We start from the raw sequence: 24526 nt of genomic DNA, 5'->3' as shown, positions 1-24526 counted from the left end.
CTCATAGATATTGTGACAGTTCCCAGGACTGCTTCAAGGATTTTTGAGCCACATTTAAATCTTTTTATGGACTTTGGAAATGAGAGATGGCAAAAGAAGTTTTGTTTCAATACTACAAACTCTCTTTTGCTTCTTTCTCATTATCCAAAGATTTGTACTGGTCTTCAATTTTGCTGTACCATATCACCATACAGCTAATATTGTTTTCCAAAATGAGTTCTTCTTTCCTTTAAATACACAAAAAGGGTAAACTCAGTCTATAAAGCAAAAGGACTTGAAACACTGAAACTTAATTTTCTAGTCCTTATTTGAATTTTCCACAAAACTATTCCATGATTAAAGAAAGAGACAGACTTCTTAAGAATAAAGCAAAATGACTGGGCACTGATTTCCTATAATTAAAGGAAAAGAAACATCTAGTCTTAGATACCTGACGATCAAGGTCAACGTAAGCATCATTTCCAACAGAGACTGGAGACTCTTTACTCATCAACTGCAATTAGATTACACTGGATTAGAAAAAGCAAAATATTTATTTGTATATTAAAAGCTAAGCTTCAAAGAAAAACCAAGCTGATTTTAACCTCTGGGAGATTTGTTCTAACAACAATAAAATTTTCCACTTCATTTTTATATGCAACATAGTCAGAAAGAATAGAATAGAAAGAAATCTTCAGAAGTTATAAAAGTGTTTTAAGAAATTTAAAAGAAAAACAGATTTACATAGATAATGTGTTTTTTCAGAAGAAAAAGTGACTACCATGAAACCTACAGTTCTCTTTGGAGAGCATTTTACTGAAGCAGCATTAGAATGGTAGTAGCTATCAATGTATCAGTCAAGATCTGTCTAAAATTGTTCTGCCAGTGGTTTTTCATTTTTTGATTACTTGGAAGTCCACCTAGCTTTTTTTTCCCCCCAAGTAAAGCTCTGGACATAGCTAATTCAAATAACTGTGCAAAGCAGAAAGATAATCAAACCTCCTGCTCTGGGTTTGTCACTTGTAAATTAAAAAGATATATTTGCAAAGATTGTATTTGAAACAAATATCACAATGCTTTGTATAACAACTAATCTGCTTGACTGTAAGAATGGTTGTTGGGATTTTAGTTTGGAAAACATGGCTCTTAAGCCATGACTTTCTAAAAATAATCTCCAAACTGACTGATAGGCTTTTTGAAAGAAAAAAGTAACTGATAAGAAACTAAGTTTTCTTTCAATAACCACACTCTGATCAAGAGAAAAATAGTTAAAAATGTGCTCAAATACAGCAGAACTCCTAGACCAAAGACTTCTTCCCAACCACCTCCAGGAAACATATTAAGGTGATGCTAATGCTCGATAAGGGGTAAGAACAAATAAGAACTCCCCCAAATAACAAGTATGTTGCAACTAACTCGAAAGGAAGCTTTATGGAAGCACATTCACTGTTTGTGTGATAGTGGCAAGATACAAAACGTTTTATGAGTTCTCTGTGACACGACTCGTGAAAGTTATGAAGGAAAAAATCCTATCCTAACCAAAATCAGAGCTCGATTCCTCCCCTCAGTGTTGCCTAGGCTTCCTGTCCAGCCTGGTTTCTCTCTCCAGAGACAGTTTCCATTATTCCCTGCAGAAGCCAATGTTTTAGCATTACATTTCACTGGCAAAGCTCTGATACATAGCACAGTGCTTTCACTTCCCCTCCGTTCTGTTTTAACCACTGCATACAACAGTAAATCTCTGTGTTTGACATTTACACCATTCAAATATTTATACACTTACACCTCTCTCCTTTTCCTCCATCTCCTTCATTGGGATCTAGCAGAGTCCTATGCATTTAAATTCATCTAATCATTTCTCAAAACTCCCCTCAGGCCTTGGTCATATTTGTTGCTAACTGCTAAATTCCTTCCATTTTGTCTGCATCTCTACGATGACAGACTACTCAGAAATGACGCATTCCATGAAGCCTAGATCCTTCGGAAGAATAATCAGAAAGTCCCTAGTCTCATAGCTGTCTCCCTGAAAAATGAAGTCACATATCTTTCTTTACCATATGCAGTGGAACTAGAAACTTGCATTTAATTTAGGGTCACGTTTTCTAAGCTGAGTATCATTTTGCTATCCAAAATAAGAATTTCCAGTCCCTCTCTGCTCAGTGATGTTTATATCATTTTTAATTGATCCATTTCACTGTCTTTTGTTAAAATCCTTTTCCAGATGACTAATAGGGATGGCAAGATTAACTAAATGCTGAATTCTTCTCCCTGTTCCATGCCCTGCAACATTACTCACAAAAACATTTCCCTCACCACTCCAGACACTATTTAAATACTACTCTTTACGACAGTACTCTCTCACTTGCAGGACTCAGGCTGCATGCAGCCGCCAAGGGACAATAACACGGCCTTGACAATCACCATCCTCTTTCTACTCCTAGTACAACTTCCTCTTCAGAAACCTAGTTTAAGAGCCCTGCCCAAGAATTAAGTAGGAGTAACGCAAGGGGCTATACAACCCACTAGAGGCCACTGTGGTGTTGCCGCTTTCTGTGGATTACTACAAAGGAAACAAGCCACGACCAATAATACAATCCCTTTATTCTTCAGTGGCTTTTGTCACCAATCCCAAACCTTCCTATACTTGAGAACCCTCAGCAGGAATGAGGAAGAGAAGAAGACACTGGGTGAAGGATCAGGCAAGGAAGACTCAGGGTGCAGAGGTGTGGGTGGATCATGAACAGTAGGACACTGAACTGTGGATGGCAATGGGTGGGGTGGATCACGAATATGGAACACAAAAATCTCATGGTAAGTGTTCATGGGGCACTAAGGGCAAGAGCCACAGAAATGTGTGCAGGTGATGGACTCAGTGCAACAACGGAAAGGCAGGAAGCCTGCTGCAATCTTCTGGTCCTTAATATGGTGGGAACGCTAAGCAGAGATCTAAGGGTTGGTGTAGCTGCGGGATTCCAGCAAAGGGAACCAGACAAGGCATAAGATTGCCAGATTACTCACAAATGACAGTGGAATGAGACTTCTGATCAGCAGTTAACAATAAACTTACATTAAGAAGCGGGAGGGTATGGGGGTGAAGAGAGTTATCAGGGTGAAGAGGGAGCTCCTCCATCTTTTTCTGCACATCTCCCCACACATATACCATTGCCCTCTCCAGTATAAGTGAATGTCCCACTAGTGCTCTGCTTCTAGTTTGACTCTTCCCAATTTCTCTCCTTTTAAAAGAGGATGCTTCCTCCTAAACAGCTCAGCTAGAATGCTACAATTCCACCTGCATATCCAAATTAACTTGACTTCTAAAAGACTTCCTTTAAAATTCAAGAATTGCTTTAATGAATACTTTATTTTAAGATTCCACACAGATATACATATCTGCACAAAATACACCTTCCATACATCTAAGGGAGAAGGTACAGACTGCCCCATATTTTTTCTAGTCAATCAGCATGCTCTGATAGCACTGTAGTTCAGAACTCCAAAATGCTCGTGTCAGTAATTAGCTGTCTGAAGTCATGCTATCCCTTTCTGAATTATCTATTTCTAATCTGACATATTAGTAGTCTGTTATTATGTTTTAAAGCAAATCTCCTTAGTGTGTTCTGTTGTGTATCTTCATTTGCAAGTTCATATTCACTCAGACTCCTGAAATAATTCTGTAGTTCTTCATAACTGTCAATGATCAGTGCTTCACAACCAACTTGCAAGTCTGATATTAGACCAGAGGATCTTGGGAGGTGTTGGCCAACATCAGTATTTCAGGCGTGGAGAGGCAACCATTAGCTCATTCATTTTAAGTACTAGAACTGACTGACCTTGAGAATAAAAGCAGAAGGAAGTGGTCTTCTCATTCTCCCTCCACAGCTGCAAGCTTCCTTACTCCAAAAGCAAACTACAGGTGGGCATAAAGATCTGCCCTCACAGTTTTGCAGCACTGGAATAGCTTTCAGCTTTGAACTCATAATTTGGCTCAAATAAAGTGTTATCATCTATTTTCAGCTGCACCTTTAATGAACAGTGATGTGCAAATATTCTTCAAATGAATTGGTTACCAAAAAAAAAAAAAAAAGAGGGAGGGGAATGAAAAAGTGCATTCAATATCCAGCAATTGACATTATGTCTCTATAGTAAAGGAAGTCTGCTTAAGAGCTTCCAACAGTGAGAAAAAGCAAGCAATTAACACATACTTTTCCCTTCTTATGCTGGTTTATTGTGCATGTTTAGAATGAAGACTTTAAAATGGCATAAATATGTGTTTGAATAATCAAAATGTCATTTAAAAATCCAATAAGCTTATTCCGTTGTGAAGAACTCATTCTGGATTTTAAAAGACACAATAACCTAGGCAGTAGGATTTTTTTTCATTCTTAGTCTGGTTTTATCAGAAGCAGTTGTCATTCCCTATTCTGCTCATGTTAATCCTTTGTATCTATACATTTGCATGTTCACAGCTTTGGCAAGAAGCTTTACAAAATACCTGTAGATCTGCTAGTTTTATATTATTAAAAACTTTATATTTTAAACTGCCTTGCTTGTGAATGTCAATAATTTGTATTGTCATGGATACATAGAGATGGGGGGGGGGGAATCAGACCATGACAAAATCTGCATGCATGACTAACCTGAAGTATGAACTTTTTTCTTTTCTATAAATGTGTAGCATGATTTTTCTAATGCAGCTGGCACCACTTACTCAATGTGCTTATAAGTTCAAAATATTTGCTTTATACGAAACGCTTCTACAGTTGTTCATAGTGTGCAAGCTCACTTCAGTGCAGTTGAAACTACATCAAACTCTCGTTTCTGTTTACAGAAGGGTTTTTCCTTCCCTTTTTAAAAACATCTTTTTTAAAGATCCAAGGCTACATATAAAATAATCTGTATCTTTTAAGACAGCAGGACTTTCCACTTCTCCCAGTATTGCTGACACACCCAATGAAATATTTTTCTATCATTTTCTGTCCATTCGAAACCTACTTTTACTTAAGACAAGATGAACCTTTAAACAGTCAGGACACAATACAGGAAATCAAACAGTTTTTGCTTTGTGGAAATAACATAAATAAGTTCTCTCGCTATGCACTCTAAGCAAGTTTTGACACTACTTCTACCACTCTGACGCTCAACTTGACCTACACAGAGAAAGGAAAAATATCTGCTAAGTGATCACATTCAGAGATATTTGAAACTGCTAAAGGCAAAAATTCCCCCCCAAGCCACTTCGAACAATAAAGAAGCTTCCTCCCAAACACTTAATTAAGTAAAAGACTTGGGAAAATAACAGCAAAATTTCCAAAGAACATCAGAAAAAAAAAAAGAGAAAATACATAATGACAGAATCATTTTTGTAGTAAGAGGTTTTCTGGAAAGCTTTTTGGCCACTAAAAAAATCTGGAAATTATGAAATTAAAAATACATGCTGTATTATACCTCGTCACATATTATATTATCATACGATACATTGTATTGATTGCAAGTAATATATTAAAATAAACTACGAATAAAATATATGACTGAATGCTACATAATATATATTATACATGATATAATTTATCATTATATTTTTTTTTGGCATATCTTTTGCTGGTTGTATCATTATTGCCCTTCCTCTATCCTGCACACAGCTTCCACTTGGAAAGGGACATCTGCAGATTAGAATCCAAGAATCTAACTGATAGTAACATCAATTTGCACCAAAAAAATGTCAGAAAAGGATTACTAAATTCATATGTTCTCTATAAAGTGTAAGGGATATTTTGATTATTAGTGTTTTATATCAAATATTTAAATAAATAGAGGAAATGCTAAAGGATCACAGGAAATCAAGAAAATTGAAGTTACTTTAGCAAATAAAATTTCATATGTATAATGCTCATTTTGCCATTTGAAAAACAGCTTTTTCATGCAAAAGCAGAAAACAGGAAAGATGCTTGTTCAACTGTGGCTTGAAAAATATTTTCATAAGTATGATGATACATGAAAACCAAAGAAGTATCAAAAAATATTTATACGTGCTTTGCTGAAACAGAAAAATGAATTACATAACACATTAGCAAAGATTAATGAGGTCTTTTTAGAGAGCAAATTTTGAAGAACGTGTAACTGCATGTCAAAAGATTTGAAATGTTTGGATTAGATGACATATCAACTTCTCCCATATGCTTATATAGCTATTTTATTAGGCTCTTTGTTTTGGTGTCTCCTACACACTACTTAATCCAAGTCACTTGATTTCTGAGAGCTGCTCTAAGAAGTCCATGGAAGAGAAACAAACTCCCTAAACTCAGTGATGTTTCACCCTGTACAGACAGGCTGCTGCTGCAGCTCTGAAAATACTCCCAAGATCTAAACTCTGATTTCTGGGTATGCTTTCTGGCTTCACTGGATAAGCATCTGAGAACATCCCCATTTGGTTCTGAATGCCTTGGACTTCTTATCAGTTTGGAAGGCTGCATTAAAATCACACAGATCTGTGCCAGTCCATGGATGGAAACCCTTGCAATCCACATAGCTTCAAAATCTGTTTGATGGTTTCTTCCCCAATTTTCTCTTCCTTATGTCCAAAAAAGGGCACAAACACTAAACAAGTTTCATGTCTACTCATCAAATGCCAAAAATTATGGACTACTTAAAACGTGGCTACCTTATCAGACTAGAATTAGCATTCAGAAAATTTTTGGCAGAAGGAGAATAAGAGAGGCCTTTTTATTTTAAGACAGTGCCGGATAAGGTATGCTGAAAGTTGGGTTTAACAAAACAGTATACGAGAAAACCCATGAAAATATTACCCTCATGCTTTAAATAAATAAATGATTCCCAAATATCCCCAAATTTAGGCAAGTCACCCACTGACTGGAGGGTGATCTAGCATAAGAATTCTTTTAATGCTCATTTTCTTCTATCTGCAATTTTACTCCTGTAAATGACTACATTCAGCCAACAAGATTCAAGACTGCATGGATGCAGCACTGGTCAAAGTAATAAAAGGCAACAGGGATCTTGACAGCTCAGCGCCATCTCTTTCTCTGTTTAGAGACATAACAGAAAAGGGCTCTAGAGTTCAATGGGGAATTTAGTTTTTCTTGTTTACATTCAGAAAAAAGAGAATTACCAGTGATGGCCTGGAAAGGAAAACCCTGCTAGAAAAGACTTTAGGAAGTGTTATTTTCTTCTGAAACACTTGCCATGCTTTCTTGTCAGAAAGTACAGCAACATTTTCATTTTAGATTTCCTACTTTCCTTACTAGCCTGGCCTGCAGTACATCTCCATCTGTGAAGACTGACTTTGAGCACAGGAGAAGTGCTCAAGTGAGAAGACTCAAGGGTTTCAGATGGCAATAGTGGTCACTAACACTGTGCTTCAATTTTCTTCTCTCCAATCTGCCACCATCTGTATTTTCAGTACAATCCATCAGTTAAACAAGACCATGAAATCCCTTATTGCATATAGAAACTCTCTAGGCTAACCACTATAACGCACAACAGCCAAATGGTCTTTCCCATCACCATGGTCTCGAGAACAAATCAAGTTTCCTAATACTGACAACAGTTTTACAAAATACACTCCAGTACATTTTTTGACATGCTACGAAGTACTGGCAGGAATACCTTAACTATCCTATTAATTATACCAAAAAAGACAAAACAATGTTCTGCTGTACATTTCTCTTTCTTCTCACTTGTCCAATAACAAAATCTAGGAGTTCATGGAGCTCTGCAATTATAAGGTGCAAAGTTCAAAGAAATTCTACAGTATTTGGTTACTTATATGAAAGCAGTTTAGTGTACTTTAGGAGCCACAGGGTAGGAAAGATAAAGGAAGGGGAACCCAGTATCAAAAATATCTAGAAGTTTAGCTCTTCTAGATTTAAAGAAAAGTGGGGCATTCAACAAGAATTCCTTGACATAAAACAAGCTTGATTGAGTTGTTTTTCTACGGCAAAATAAGAAGATACTCTTCATTCTAAAATAGCAAAATCTATGGCCCTTATTTTATCCAACTAAATTTTTTTCAAAGTAGAAAAAAGTATGCTTTTGTAAAATATTGAAAGGATGAACTTTTACACAGTATGGGTACTCCAGCATACCTCCTGAATGGCTGTCATGACAACATGTTGAACTGATTCTTCCATCATCATTATGGTCTGGATGTATTCTGAAAATAAGAGCATTCTGGAATGTTACTGTTGAAACCTGAGAGAGTCACACAGAACAAGAGGTCAGCAGTTACATCTTTCCTATGAATTGAGCAGGTGCTACAGATGACACTGAAATGCATAATCATCATTCAGGTCCCAACAAACTCAAGAACACATTATCAGAAAGTCTGTTCAGGCATAAATCCAGGCTCATTGGAACACTGCAACAGTCAAAAACTGTTACAAAGTTTAAACTATACAGTGTGTATACTTTATTTATGTTTAAAGTATACAGTGTGTATAAATATACACACTGTACAGGTGTGTATAATGGCCACCCACTTTTTTCTGCATCTCACACCTTAATTAACTTCTGAAATTATCTGAATAATATCTATCCTCCAAACACTTTTCTTCCTTTGTTCCCAAACAATTCTGACCATGTAAGCACATGATCAGAGGATGGGATGTCTTTTCCATGAATTTAAGATTCATGCCCTGCCTTTCTACCACATTCTGATTTCAAGGCCTTTTAAATAGGAAGAAAACAGCAGAGAGGACCTATTTCCTATTTCTGTAGTGGTTAAAATGACAAATTCTGACATTTAGACCATTTCAAGGAATTAATGACTTGCTCTGTATCACATGGTTTCCAACTGGATATCATGATCTTTTTTTTATGCCAAATGTATTCTTTTAGTTGTTTGCCCAAGAGGAAGATGTTGGGGATCAGTCACCTCAAAGTGATTAAGTACAACATGCCAAGTCTCACTCAAAGTACATACTGCTTTGACTGTCTAGAGGGTTCCACCATGTATGCTTTTAATGTTCACACTGACAGAGTATGAGAAGTACAGGAAAAGATACACTTCTCATTGAAGGATGCCAAGTAGACACCAAAAGGAAGGGAGAGAATTCTTACACAAAACAGAAAGGACAGGAGGCCTCTGTTAATACAGCAGAGCTATTTATGCACTCATGGAAGAAAAGCATCTCTATTCTAATTTAGAGGATGGCCAGGCTGCCTCCTGCTTAAGGGAAGAAGAGAAGCAATTTCAGGATGATAGGTTAAAATGATTTAGACACCTGAGAAAATTGGAAAGGGGAAATTAGCTATAAAAGCTAAAAGGTACCACTGCAAGAGGAAGACAAAAGGTCCAAAATCCTCGCTGCCATTTTGCCAGATAGGAAACAGAAATGAGGTAAGTTAGGGAAAGACAGATCTTAGATGTAACCTTAATGTAAATACAGTAAACATATAAAATATATAAATCGATAAATGAAAGGATAACCATTTGTTATTATGCTTTCTGTCTTAAGCATTAAAAATAAATGTTTGTAGTTGCACTGTTACCTTAACAAGGCTTAACCACATTCTCTGCTGTATCTGCAGAGAAACTGAATGGGTCCCTATTTGGCCTTTGCAAGTCAGATAGAGAGAGTTTGCGCAACAGGAGACAATGGACACAGAAGTGTCTTCCAGCGACTGTCAGTGTAGGATTCAGTTGCCTAAGGGAGGCCTGCAGGGTCATTTTGGATGCCTTTAAGGTATCATGCTTAGTCTCCAGCTGCTGCCTACAAAGGCAGAGTCACTCATATTACTGTGCCCTATTTGCCAGCCCCATGCAAAAGTTTTGCAAACTCTGATGTCCCAAATGGCAACAGACATCTCTTCAGACCAACCCTCAGTGATTCCGATGCTTCTCTTGCATGTACTAAGATACTGAAATATGTTCCTTAACCCAAGGTCACACAAAAGAGGAGGACAATCATATTTGCAGATTCCTAATGACCCAGAGCTACCTCATACATAAATGGTTGAAGGCTGGGCCCAAGAGTGTCTCTTTGTAGAGCTCCTTTTCAGCTCAGCTAACAAAGACTGAAATTATGCATGTTGGAAGCACAACCAGTTCCACAGTTTGAGATTGCAAAAACCACTGAGGCTTGTAACAAAACATCAGTTATTACCTGTAAAACAAAATAATGTCATGGCTTATAAAAACAAATTTGTCTCTGAGAACAAGCAGAGAAACATCATTTTCCCCTAGGCGATTTACACAACAATTCAGATTTTCATTCACTGCCCTGGAAGCAAAACATACTTTCAAAATTTATTACCTTGCTTCTGTTCACAGTTCACAGCGCATCCCAAAATGAGCTGAAGCATTCTTCCAAGCTCTGCAGCGTCAGCATGTTCTCCAATGAGGTTAACATCAGGAAGGGTGAAGTCATTAATCTGCTGCCCTAAAATCTGTATAAAGACCCAGTACATACATGTTTATATCACTGTACGTACGTGTACAAACAAATTCAAAAAATACAAAGATGATTCAGATTCAACAGGAAGAGCTCACTTTCTATTTTAATATCATTTTCAATCCATCTTGAAAACAGACTAGTTTGAATAACACCAGCTTATATACAGAGTTCCAAATAGTAGACCATCCATAACACTTAACAAAACTAATATTTGGGAAAACTTAAACATGACTGTCTCAACTAAAAAGAAACCATTAGTTTCAATCTTAGTAAGAATGACTCTTTTCTTCCAGATAAGAAAAGGTAACATAGGCAGGCTCACAAGAAATGTCAACAACATTCAGATAATTAATTTTTATAGAGCATTACATTAAAACGCCTAATGCCTATAAACTTTTTAGACAGCACAAAATATTACATCTGAGTCTCTCATTTCATACCACTAGAAAGTCAAGAAATTAAAGTATTTCACTTATACAAAAGTGGCTAGCACTAACGGATGAGAAATATAAGACCATAAAATATTTAGCCATTTGGCCTCAAACTTTCATAGGATTCAAGGATATTCAGCAAGTCGCAGAGCTAAAAAAAGCTAATTCCATGGAAAAGAATTTGAGATAGTAGCACAATACATAATTAAAAAGAATACTTGCAAATATTAAAAAAAGGCTGAAAAAGGAGAAAAAAGAAAAACATGTGACTTACAATTAATGTAAGCTGATTTATAATTAAGAAGGATTTACATTAATGATTGTCAGTAGAAGGAATTAAACAATTCTGCTAGATTGTTCTCAAGGAGCTTTCAGAGGGCTGAAAATATGAATATGAAATGTGGAATTAAACGCATCTCTGACAGATTAATTGCAGATTAAAAGGAACTGTCAATTCTTAAGCAGGGTGCAATAAAGAAACAATGACTATGGAAGGAATCAGTCATTTGTTTGCTGAATGCTCTTATTATTTTAATATGTAAGAAAAACAAAAAAGCAGGTAAAGGTATTTATAAAAACACATTTAACAGATATACATGAAGAATAGGTAGAAATGAAGCTGTTAAAGTTTTCCAGGGCTGGGTCTTGTGGAATCATTGTCATGGGTTTTTTTTGTTTGTTTGTTTGTTTTTTCAAGTTTCTCAAAGAGGGAACACCGACATTACTACTAAGATCTCTGTATACTTTACAGAATTGAGACCCAATCTTCCATGAAAAGACTCCTTTTAGGTCATTCTAGTGAGAAGTAAAAATTCTGTGAACGCATCAAATACAATGGAAAATATTATTATTGTATACTATATAGGTGGCAAAATGCAATCAAATACGATATTCTTCGAATGATGTCATCCTGTTACCTTTATATTTTGTTCTGCATTTCCTGAATTTATTTAAATACGGCACTGTTTTCTAAATTAAAAATTATACAATTGCTTTATATCTACTGACACTACAATTGCTGTTGGGGAAAGGTGACAGGAAGAGGCATATCAGCATGCACTATAGAAAAGTGGAGGAAGCAAAGGTGAAAACCGAAGATTTTGAAAACAACCTAAGAGACACAATTTTAATACAATAACAAATCAATGAAATAGCAAAATGAAGGCTAGACTCTGGAATAAATATCTTAAGATGAAAAAGGACATATTTTTTTCCAAAGAAATCGCAAAGATTTTTAGAACAAGAATGAAAGTTTGAAGGCTAGAGCAGTAGAGTTCTGCAGCAAGATTACAGGGGCATCACAAAGCATACAAGCCTCTGAACAGGAACCTTTGGCCTCCTGTTCTTCTACAGTATAATTGACAAAGACAGAAATGTAGGGTACCTATTGAATGAGTGGATGCAATATAAATCCTGTCCATGGATGCAATATAGATTCTAACATTTCCCTAAAATGAAGCTGCCTTACAGGCTTTTCAAAGATTTTTACCTACAAAAAAATCCAAATATATTCACATTTATATTGTACAGAAGGTGTTTGCTGAGAGGGGGATCTGGATAAGAAAAATATAACCAGGACTCATACCAGAATCCAGAACATCTCTACTACCACTACAAGCATTGTTTCAACAGAGGAAAAGTAACCAAACCAAAAGCCAATCAAACTTACAAATATGCATTATAGTTGCAGAGCTCAATCAGCCATTACACTTCAAAACTTGCTGACTTACCAAGATAAGGTTTTCATATGAGAAACTCAGTCATCATGCATAGCAACTAGCTCAAAAGAAGATGGCAGCATTTTTTCCATAGCAATATTAATACTGTATAATCAAATATTCACTGTAATTCATCAAGACTCATTAATTTAGAGGCTATAATAAAACTGCTCTTTGGCCTTCTTCACCGTAGAAATTTCTACCATAAAGCTACAACGGAAGATTCTTTTAAACATAAATGAAAAGTTAGAGATCTGTGTGTGAGGCAAGTATAAGGACTCACCTAAGTTCTTTCAGTGGTAAATCACAAAAACTTTATACTAAAACTTATATTTCTTTCTAAAATGATCAATTACTGCCAGCTTACTGAAACATCAATTCTCAAAATTATTATTTCAGCACAGATAACTGACACCATTTACTGAATATGAGCTTATGAGTCTAACTTTTTGTTTCTTAAAATACATTTATTTTGAAAGACTTAAGTATATCAACAAATATCTTCCTTTACAAAGTAGTTATGAGAAGCTAATATCGTTTCTTGGGACAAGGAGCACTCAGAATGAACACACTATGGATTTTGTCCTGTAGTCTGTATTAACCAGTTCACTCCAAAACACCTCTGATTTTAGAAGCAAATTTTAGCTGTAAATTCACCACCAGAAAAATAGTGTGTTGTTTCCCTTCTGGAGTGGTCCCTTTCTTAGTTTGCTTATTAGCCTAACAGAGAAGACCACAGGCAGATTGATTAAGAATTCAAATTCCCAGAATTAAAACATTTTATTAAAAACTTTCACAGGAGAAGATGGTCAAAATGTTCCTTCCTCCCCCACCTCTGAGAAGAAAAGGTAATGGGCAGTCTTCAGTTAGAGCAGAGGAAAAAAACAAAAACAAACAGCAACAACAGCAAAAAAAAAACAGAGGCACCACTTATAGCCATCATCAAAAAAGAGCCAGCATCAAAGACATCTACTATTTGTATGACAGGGCCAGCATATCAGACTCATTTGGAAACTCTGATAGAGTGCAAGATAAAGTAGCCGAAAACTTTTAGAGAAGGCTAACCCCTAAGTACAGGCCATGAGACGCCCTGCACACCCAATACTTTGAAAAAGAAGTCAAGACCTAATGAATTTGTAGGATACAATTTACATCAAGCAGGTTAACAAAAATGCATTAACAAAAGGAGAGTAAATGTATTTTAATTAAAATTGTTCTTACCTCATGATTGTAATCCAATATCCCTTTTAAAATTTTCTTCAGGTTGCTTACCTATTTGACAGAAAGAAGGAAACACAATAAAGGCAGGGAATTTATTACAGAAACATGATCATAAAGTAGGCAATCAAGGAAGAATCACACAGAAGAGTTGTACAATTACATCCATTGGCACTCCCGTGAGACCTTTTGTTGGAGAAGTTTAAGTTAAAATCATGAAAGTTATGCAACTGTTCCTTGTAATCAGACTTCCAGACTGGATCACAAATCTATACGAATTGGCAGAAACCATTTAAGTCTATGAAAAAACAGCATACAGAGTACCTGTTTGGACCTTTTTGGATGTGAAAGTTAAAATATTCTTTTCCTCTTTTCTTTTCCTGAAACATCCTAGTGACTTACTATCCAGAGATACGTGTCTCCACTTCCAAACCAAAACCAACTACTGCTTAATATTCTCCTTTCTCCCCAACCTATGCAAGTTCAATTTTTTAGTGCTCTCATTAAGTATTCCTCTCAGGTCCTTAATTATTGTCGTCCCCCTCTGAATTCTTGGCAACTGTCTGAATTACAGCATCAAGGCAAGATTCCACATTTCTCAGCAAGTCTTCAGTGCCATACAAAGGGAGTTTCTGTTTCACTTGCAAAACCAAAAGCACAAGCTAGATTCCATAAGAGCATGAGGCATTTATGCTGCATTTCTCTAGTGCTGAGGGGTTTCTGCTCCCTTTCTGGTAAAAAATCCATTTATACCAAGTCTCAGATGAAAACTGTGTGGAAAATCTTAAAAGTCCACAATGGTTCTCATAGGTGATATTCAAAACAAACAAACCTTTGCTGAAAGTACCTGCTACAGATTCTCACCAGTTAATGTCAAAGTATTTAATGAAGGTATTTAGACAATGGAAGCAGCATACTGTCTCATATTATAGGAAGTTTAAAAAACAGGTTCTGTAAAGATTGAACAGAAATAAGTAGGATAACTAGAGAACTGAATAATCACATCCCAATCCATTCATTTTCATCATAGACCTAGTTAGCTCAAGAATAGGGAATTAGGATTCACAAGCTGCCTATTGCTGACCACAGTAGCCACAGTTATGAGCTGTCAAACTATAACGGAGGGGGAAAAAACAATCAAAATTCTCAATTCATAACTGCATTTAAAATCTGCAATATCTTCTATGTTCTTGATTATATTATAAAAATACACAGAGATATTCTGCCTGCTGTCAAATTTATCTATCTTCCAAAAGGCCTGTTACAGAAAACAATTAGGAGGCATGACACCAAATTCCATGGACAGACTAAACACTCCAACACGGTCAACAGTTAGAGAAAACAAGGTGATGAAACCTAAATTCGGTTTCTCTCCTGACAGAAATTCATGAATGGAACAGGCTACGCAACTCAAAAAAGGTAGTCCTGAACTCCAAAGAGGTAACGATGTGACTACCTCATTCCTACTAAATCCCTCCCTTTTGGAAACATTGGCCACTTGTAAACATATAAAATCATCCTTGGGAAAGTTTCACAATTGTATTCATAATCACTGAACTTTCAGCCATTCAAGAAAAGACACTCAACCTGGACATCAAAAATGATGTATCAAATACTCTGACAAACTATAGTGAAAACTGGAGATGCTACATAATAACATGCAAATAACAATTACTGTCTCTTTCATACTGGTATATATAATTAGTTTACTTTCAGATTTACCCCTTCTCCTCCCATCAAATGTGTCTTCCTTCTGATGTAATAACTACAATATACTTCCCACTGTCCGCCCAAAGGCCATCACCACCATCTCTCAAGGGTTATGCACGACAAGAACCAAAGTCTGCAGCAAATTTAAGAATTTTGAGAAATACAAATCATTTCGTTTTGATCAAACCAAGAATACTATAATGATTGGAATATAATTTTCAAACTTGATTCGTTAAAACCTTCCATTTTGTAATTTACCTGAGTCTGCTGCAGAAAGTGCCATAGAAACCCAAGGGCCAAGCTGCAGATTTTAAGTCCAGTTTAGCGATGAGAACATTGTGAGGAACCTTGAACTTGAAAATAGTCCCAAAAATGAGGGAAGCAAAGTGGAAAGTACTAGTCTAGGAAAATTATTTAATGCTTTATCCCTTAACAAAAAGAGTCATTTTCCTCCATATAACTTCCATATAGCTTAGAGATGAGTTGCTAGAAAGAAAACAAAACAACAAAAAAAGTTTATCATAATCTCTCATAAAAGCTAACACATAGAACAGCACCCTCAGAAAAGGAAAACTGCAAGTAAATCTGGAAAATCTTCTCTTTGAGGCTCTATTTTATTCCATTGTCAATCAGCAGGACCAGGATAACTTTCTTTCTACTGTTAACTGCACCATCTTTGTATCAGATACACACTCAGATACTTATAAAGCTAGAGCAACTCCTTTATAGATTGGCTTAAACTTAACAATAATCTTCAGTAATACTGGGGGGAGGGGGGCTCCCTCTTTTGTTTTGTCTGCAGTAAATACACTTAAACTGATCTGCTGCCACTGGCATAAAATCATCATGGGAAGCTACTACAAATGTTTTCTCTTTTGAGATTCAACTCAGTAGCAACATTAACATTTGACAGGTCAGAACATATATTCTTACAAGGAAGACTTTAAGCAGAGATGAATGACAAAGAACAATAGCTATAACAACAGAAAAACACAAGAAAGTGCTAAAGACAACTGATTACTTCTAGAACACTAAATCACAGGAAATAACTGCTACTCAGAATCTTTCTTCTCTTTTTCTTAAGCATATGGGGAAGAGTCAACTACAATTAGTTAACAAAGAGCATTAAATCATGCAATGAAAGAACATAACAAAAGTAATTTACAATATGGATCATGACTATAAAAACGCTGCATCATCCTTTGGAGATCAGCCCATGATCATGCGAGATGCCTACTGGATTGCATCAGCACCGTAACGTCTTCCTTTTCCATACCCATAGTTCCCCTCCCAGTCCCTTCCACATTCATTCCTTGCATCCATACCCCGGTTTGGAAAAAACAGAAAACTTTTTGGAAAAAATAGTGAGAGCTATCAAAGCAGTCACAACTCAGAATAGTTTATTTTTTTTCTTTTCCCCTAAGTTTTTTCCCACCTCTCATACGAAATTTCTATTTTTACTGAATTATAAGTCACTCACTGATTCCAAACAGAGGCTCTATAAGGGTATTCTGTCTAGATTTTTCTTTTTAGGAATATACTTGAGCATGAAAGGGAAGACAGCCTGATGAAATGCTATTAAGGTTATAAATACTGACAAAAAGAGAGCAAGAGTTATTTAAGTACTTGTTTTCTCTCTAGCACTATGAAAACTTGTTCCAAATTTTGCATTTATCCTTATATCATAAGTATGACTGAAGTCCTGTTTTCGCTGAAGACTCTGTGTAATGTAAACTCACTTTTCCATGTACATTTCAGGTCCTGAAGTGTCTGAAAGGAAACCCTAATGTTCTAACCTGCTGTGAAACAGTACCTTTTCTGTGTAATTAGGCATAGGCCTATCTTCCTTCAAAAAGGTTATAATTAACAACTTTATAACCCTTGGAAGTGTTGCAAGGGCACAGACTTGCAGTGGTGGAAGAATTCTTAACTCTTCAACTTCAGACAATGCGCACACAGTTCCAACCACGTACATTACGTTTCTGCTCTGAACTGCATTCTGCAGGAGTCTGTTTTCTCTGGCTATAAATGAGGCCACAAGAGCCTCATTTATAGCTTTGGGACTTGGCCCCCTCCATCCTATCTTTTGCAAAAGAATCCCAAGAATGTGCTTATATCTTTGCTCTGCACAAACAGATAGAGACATCTTCTTGAGTTAAATGAAAAACAAACCAAGAAATATGTTGTTAAAAAGGTGCCTCCAGGCACAGACAGCACTCCCAGGTTAAACTTTTGTTGGGATACATCGTGACTTAGGCGTTATGGGTGTATAGAAACAGAACTAAACATATTAGTTGCTAATTATCCTCTTGGCAGAAATGAATGCCACTATGCCTTATAGTCTGTTTCTCACTTGCAGAATTTAGCAGAAAAAAAACATACTCACATGAGAGGCTTCTATCCATATTAGAAAGAAAAAAAACACTCTAGAAAAACTTAGAAGGCTGTTCATGAATAAGTGCTCCCTTCTGCTACTTTCATGTCTCTCTCTAAGAGAAGAACACTATACACAAAAAACTGGCTACCAGCACTCCACCACAGTAAACCCAGCTAGAGTAGGAGAATTAAATGCAAGCATAATGACTGCGTTACAGGAGGGAGTTGAAACAAACTCTCAAAAATCAGGTTTGTTTACTTGGATTACAGCACTAAGTAGTCTCTAATTTAATTATTTCAATTTGCAATACTGCATGAAGTACATAAATTCATCTTTGTAAAACACAAGGCATCCAGCAAACAGTTCTTGCTACAGAAAATCTAACGGGATCATTTGTTTGAATGTACTATTTCAGTAATGGAACAAACACAGCTTGCTTGTATAAACACAGGTCAAATGTATTTTAAACTGATGCTGCAGTCTGAATGTCAAGGCAAATGTCCAGAAGAAAGAGTCAGAAGTCAAGCAGAACAACATATTTCCTCCCTCTCCCAAGCTAGGTATGGTCACTCTACATGTAAGAGATTAAAAAAAAGTGTCAGTTCTTTTTCCCCACCCTTTGGGCAGCCCATGACATATTCTCTAATTGCCAAAAAAGTGATAAGATTCAGTGACTAACGTGTATATCAAACCATTAACTGTGCAAATTTCTGTTCTGTTACTGTTATTTCTATGTCCCTTGACACTGAACTTTTCTTCTTTCTTGATTAGGGAACTTCATTCCTGCAAAATCTTGGCAACAGGATTATTTTCTGTGCTATTTCCCAGTTTCAGTGAAGGCTATTTTGCCTTCAGAATGTGTCAGCATGAAATATTGGCGGGTCTGCAATTTAAACTCTGACCATGTTAAAGTGTTCAACTGTACGTCAGAAGAGAGATATGTCTTTGCTTTTATAGATTTTTCTTTAACTGACATAAAATTTTGTTTAAGTCATTACTGAGAAGTAGCGTTTTTCATTCCCCCATAGAAAATAAAAAACAAAACCAAAAAACTGCTACGCATGCTGAAGTATGCTACGCCTTGGAAATTTTAACCCCAAAGTAATAAAAAATGCTTCTCTATTAAACACACTAAGCCAAAGAGATCTGGTCAGCCTTCACCTGGAGAACGCTAGCTAGCTGAACGCTTCTCACTTTGCAACTCCCCAGAACTCTAACATTTCTCTTTTTCTATCCTACACATTGCTCAGTGTCTAATTCAGACAGCCTGCTCCAAAATCAAGAATAGAACAACATCCCTGTGAATGTATAGGTTTATTTTAAACCAGTACAGCAAACAGAAAATATTTTAATAAGACAGAATCCTTGCAGTTATCAACAAGTAGACCAAATAACATTGACTGACTGAATAAAAAGATGAACAAGAATGCATGGCTCAGTTTTGTTATTTTTCATGCATGATAGCATCCAATTCAAAGTTTACAATTGCATAATTTTCTGAATCTCTCTGTCAACAGTGGGTAGGAGGGCCATATCAGGGAAGTAGAATAACCTGCACAGTATGTTTTCTATCCATTTCCCCTTTAGACTGTCTCCTTTATGTGGTTCATAATAGTGACAGCTTGTACAAGCATACAACTACTACACACTATATGATACTGGAAGCAGAGAACAACCCTGTCTAGCAACAAGAATATACTTCAACTCATTATCAAAAGGCTTGTGAGATAGCACAAAGTATGCTAACCCTATTAGCATTTCTCTTCCTGCTTCTTGAAATATGAAGGGAAATATATATTAAAGAGACACACAAAAGTATGTTGACTGCATTTTAGATCTGGTGGCAAAATAAACAGAAGTGCACAGATTGAAAACGTTCCTACCAGCCAGACTACAAATCACTGAAAGTTGAAGATCTAAAGTACTAATCGTGTTTATTCATATATAAAGAACAATAGCTGGCAATGTATAGGATTACTTTAATGGTTACAAAACAAGAGTTAAAATAACACATTTCTGATTTTTAGTATCTTTTTATGAAAATGAAGGGCGATTTCAAAAGGCTGGAGTATACGCTTCTTTTAAACAACAACATAAATAATCAGTCTTTAGTTCTTTTTATATGGAAATTTGAAAACCAAGAAGGAATGACATCAGCAAGAAACTGAAATCTGAGCTGATGTTTTCCCAGACTTCAATCACATAAGGAAGTTATTAGATTGCTCAGTGTTTCTTTTATTTACACCTGTTAAGCTTTAGTCTCTGCCAAACTGGTGGGAGAGAGAGAAATTTTCTTCCTCAAACTCCATGTGAGAGTTACAAAAGTTGCTGCTTGTTTTCAATCAATTAAAGTGCTGTTAGAACAAATGATTCTCAAACTGTTCTCCAAATTTAAGAGCCAAGACTTCGACATTCCTTTATAAAAAAAGGAATTTTAGAGAAAAAAACCTTCTATGGTCTGTTCATTTGTAATTTCACATTCTTCTTTAAAAATTACTTCAAATTAAACTGTTTTATTAGCAGAACTAGCAAAGTGTTTTTGGACAGCATGTCTTTTATTCACCAGCCTATCAATACATCCTCATCAATGTTCCCACATTTTTGCTGGCAATTCTGTTAGACAAGAAATGCTTAAACAGTCCAGACTTGCACAAAACTGGCCAGGCAGTAGACACCACGCTGATAGGTCTGCTGAACAAGCCGAAACACAGGACTATGTTCTGTCCTTTCCTCAGGTGGCACTTATCTGTGCGGACCCTCTGCTCAGTCAGTAACGTTGACACGACTGCAAGAATTAGAATATTTCATAATTCTATCCCTTTCCCAGATGTTCAGAAGGGCTTTTGTGGGCTAGAACAAACTCGGTTTAAGGGAAGCATGAACTAGCAGATGAACAATCCCAGTTTTGTTCCCCCAAGAAACCATGCTGGAAATGGCAATTTAGAAATGCTAATATATCTTCATTTTCTCATTAAGTCTAATCAGAAACTACACTAACATCTGCATGTCAAATTGTGTTCTTTAGCTTTTATAAATTAAATTGCTCCACAGTTGCACCAGTGTAAATTCTATTGCCTTGAAGGTTTACAGAGAAAGTACTAGAATACCAAGTGATACAAATGACCCAGCAAATAGATTGTGGTCAGAAAACATGCTGAGTTCACACAACACAAAAAAGCACCACTTCCTCTCCTAAAGCTCAGTAGTTTTGCAGAACTGACAGAGTAAAAAGAAACAACATTTTGCCTTTTTATTTAAATAAATTGCTTATTACTTTGCTATTCTTATGCAGTTATTTCTCAGAGCTCATTTGCCTTTTTTTGAAAAATTACTTTCATACTTCACAGTAAAAAAAACAACCTTTTATTCATTCTACCTTGTTGTTCAAATGTTGATTTAAGCATGCAACTTTTTAATATTTATTTTTCTTTTAAATAATGGAGGCCACTTTTCAAATTCAACACGTGTCTGTTTTTTCTTCATTAAACTGTGCAGGATTGCAATAACATAATAAATAAGTGCAATTAAAATTGTTTTAAATTCAAGATATTCTAACACAAAGCAAGGTCTTGACCTAGATATATGCTAAACGCAGTAATTTGAGCTCAGTATTGTATTAAGAACTGAAATACGGATTTGCAGACAAGCAAAACAAACCAGGTACCTTTAGCCTCCAATTATCTCCTACTTCTGTTTTGATCCTGTTTAACCAGTTTTCATCAAAGTAAGCTGGATCTCTGAAATACAAAAAAATAGAATGTGGGTTAAAAAAGGTTTCAAAAACTGTTAAGACACTTTAGTGATTAAGCATCTATCTCAGGCTGACATGACTTAAATAACTAAAATGTTACCTTCCTGCTACTATTCACTTTTCTCACTATTTACACTCTGTTCATATATTCCACTTTTAGCTGTATTTCATGGGTAGCTAATATTTTGAGGAAGCTACAGGACTTGCACTGTACCTTGCCAGTTTCTTCCTCCATAATGTTGTTCTTCCCCTAATTTAACAGCTGATGCTGAAGACTAAACTCTCAATACAATCTTGTTTGCAATACTTGAAAGCATTGCAGAAAATACTGCTTTTCACATATTATTGGTTCCTACTGCTAGACATGGACTGCAAGTACTCCTTTTCTAACAGGTAAGCTTGAGATTGAACAATATACGGTATCTTCATAAAGTAAGAAAAATTAAAAGCAGCACTAGAGTTAACAGTTTATCACTGAGAACATACTTTGCTATTATTTCATCTACCAAATATCAGTTTTTCCAAATCTCTTCTTATGGTAATCCTTGTCAATTTTTTTGTAAACACCTTTCCACAACAGTTTTTCTACCTTCTGTACTTTTGATAAGGCAATCAAGGTAAAGACAAAGAACACCTAATACTTGTGCAGCATACTTTAATTTCCGTAAATTTCATCCCTTTCTTCCTTTGTCAGAAGCACCTTCCCCGAGCTGCTTGCTTGTGACAACTCCTAAGACTCTCTTGCCCTCAAGTTCTAAAATCATCTAAAAATGTAACATTTTCTACTGTTTACTAAAGTCAAATTTCCCCTCCACCATACAGAATTTTGCCAATGTTATGATCAGAACGAAAGAAAGAACTCATTAAACATCACTATTTTTAAAGAAATATATCAACATAAGGAAAGACTCGCATTTCAGATGAAAAATAAAGTTAACGTAGCCAGAAAACCAAAAAAGCTTTCATTTTTTGTAAGAACAAGGCCCTTTAGAGTCAGTGTGGTAGTTCAGGTTTGAGTTTCACAGCAAGTATTCTAATTTCTGGATTTCATGACCGCATTTGCTGCAAAGAACTATTAGATATACTGCTGTATCCTCTAGAGATGGCTAAACTGAACCCTTTATTTATTTAGTGGTAAGTCAACATGAGATCTTTTGCCAAAAGTTCAAAAAAGAAACTATGAACGCATCTGAAGATTCAAACAATATCCAAATGATATATACTGTTAACCAGCAATTACATCAGTACTTGTACTAAGGCATAGCCTTCATAGACACTTCTTGTACCTGATGCACTACTACTCCTGTATTGTATTTTCCCCCAGTTTTCTTCACAAAGTATCAAGGTTTACAAGCAGCCCATGGTATATCACCTAGCAGATGAGAGAGAGATCACAAACAGCAAAGTTTCTCAACTGACATATTCCAATTGTTATTTTTACACATTCTATTACAGACTCCAGTAAAGATTAAGGCATGTTTCTTTTCCTCTGACACGCCATACGCAAATATATAGCTGGAAGAACAGCATTAATTACTAGTTAAGCTGAAGACTCCAAATTGCTCCCATTCAGAAACAGTGCAGTTCTAGCACAGATGACAGAATCTCAAAATATGAAACAGAAAATGTAACATCTTACACAGAGTTTCATCTGGGTTTGAAACAGACTTTCTCCAAATAGCTTTGAAATGGACTTTCTGCCCTCAGCAGTGGGTAGATCTAAGAATGAACTTGATTCCAGCACTTACGTGTTCTACCAGAGATGAAGCAAGCTGATGTTAAGTCTTTTTATGAAATAAATGTTCCTCCTTGGAAAGGTCTTAGCTTGCCTAATCTCCACTTACCACAACCCGATCACCTGGGGATTCATGAAACAAATCAGCAGCTGAAACCTGAACTGCTTCAGCTTGAGTTCTGGAGTTCAGAAAGCCCCCTGGTATCTTTTGACTGGGTTTTCTGGGAATCACCAGCAGTCAAGTGATTTCAACAGACTCAGTAGCTATGAATTACTGGCCCAGCTGAGTGCTGAAGCAGGTAAGAGTAGTTACCTCTGCTTCTCCGGCAAAAAAAGACCAGTGGGGCTTCCTTAAGGTGTGCATCTTGTCATTTTTAAGCGTCATGCTACATCACAAATATCTTCACCTGCTTGAAGGCTGCAGCACCATGAGTAGGCCAATTCTTCACTTAACATTTTCATTGTTAATAACTAGTCTAAAAAAAGCAGCATTGGCAAGCATAAAGAACTGCCCACAAGCAGAAGCCTACTTGGATGGATGGGCTGGCTAACACTGCATACACCATCTTCAACAAGGGCATCAGCTGAGATAAGATTACAGGGTTTAGGGTTCAACTCCAACTCAGTGCATTCAGGAGGCCTATATTTCAATAGCAAATGAAAAGCTTCTCAGCTACTACGGCTATAACAGTGCACGTGGACCAGGAATTCACCTTCACTTTCTTGACAGAGGTCTTAGACTACCTACACCTTTATGTATCTCTTGTCAGACATACATTTTGGGAAGATTCCCGGGAATTAAATCTAAGCTAAGCATGGTAGTCCTCTTCCACGGATCCCATTTGTTTTTTCAAGTACAAAATGTCATTGAAGTATCCAAGGTCTAGCACCTCACCAGCAATGCACTCAAAGTCATTAACATACAACAGTGGTCAGAAAAGTACCAACAAATCTCTTTACAGTACCTCAGTATAGATTACATTATTGTTATTACTACTTATTGTTATGCGGATTACACTAGTTATTACTAGCAGCATCTAAAGAAAATATTTTTGCCAGCAATACCAGAAACAACAAACTGGGTGTCAACATCAAGCAAATCCAGAATGATCATCCTTTCCTGATCTATCTGTAAGCCACCTCAGTATCATTCTTAATGCACTGTTATAATTTCAGCTTTGTCCTCAAAAATTCT

The 24526-nt window shown here is 36.2% G+C and overlaps 1 protein-coding gene across 3 annotated transcripts in view; it reads right to left on the bottom strand.

The window, feature by feature from the left end:
* Positions 1 to 24526, bottom strand: part of HOOK3 (hook microtubule tethering protein 3) — a 90378-nt gene that overhangs the window by 42249 nt on the left and 23603 nt on the right. For 2 of the 3 annotated variants that reach the window (XM_064501973.1, XM_026098539.2), the window contains exons 3-7: positions 21510 to 21582; positions 13762 to 13812; positions 10251 to 10383; positions 8082 to 8149; positions 431 to 493 (exon numbers count right to left, since the gene is read on the bottom strand). In XM_064501973.1, the coding sequence (XP_064358043.1) occupies positions 431 to 493; positions 8082 to 8149; positions 10251 to 10383; positions 13762 to 13812; positions 21510 to 21582 (388 nt within the window). Of the gene's footprint in view, positions 1 to 430; positions 494 to 8081; positions 8150 to 10250; positions 10384 to 13761; positions 13813 to 15726; positions 15894 to 21509; positions 21583 to 24526 lie in introns of those variants that run through there. The other variant, XM_064501975.1, reaches the window with a different exon arrangement.

Source organism: Dromaius novaehollandiae, chromosome Z (genome assembly GCF_036370855.1).
Source record: "Dromaius novaehollandiae isolate bDroNov1 chromosome Z, bDroNov1.hap1, whole genome shotgun sequence".
Taxonomy (NCBI): Eukaryota; Metazoa; Chordata; class Aves; order Casuariiformes; family Dromaiidae; genus Dromaius; species Dromaius novaehollandiae.
This window is presented reverse-complemented; position numbering and strand designations above follow the sequence as displayed.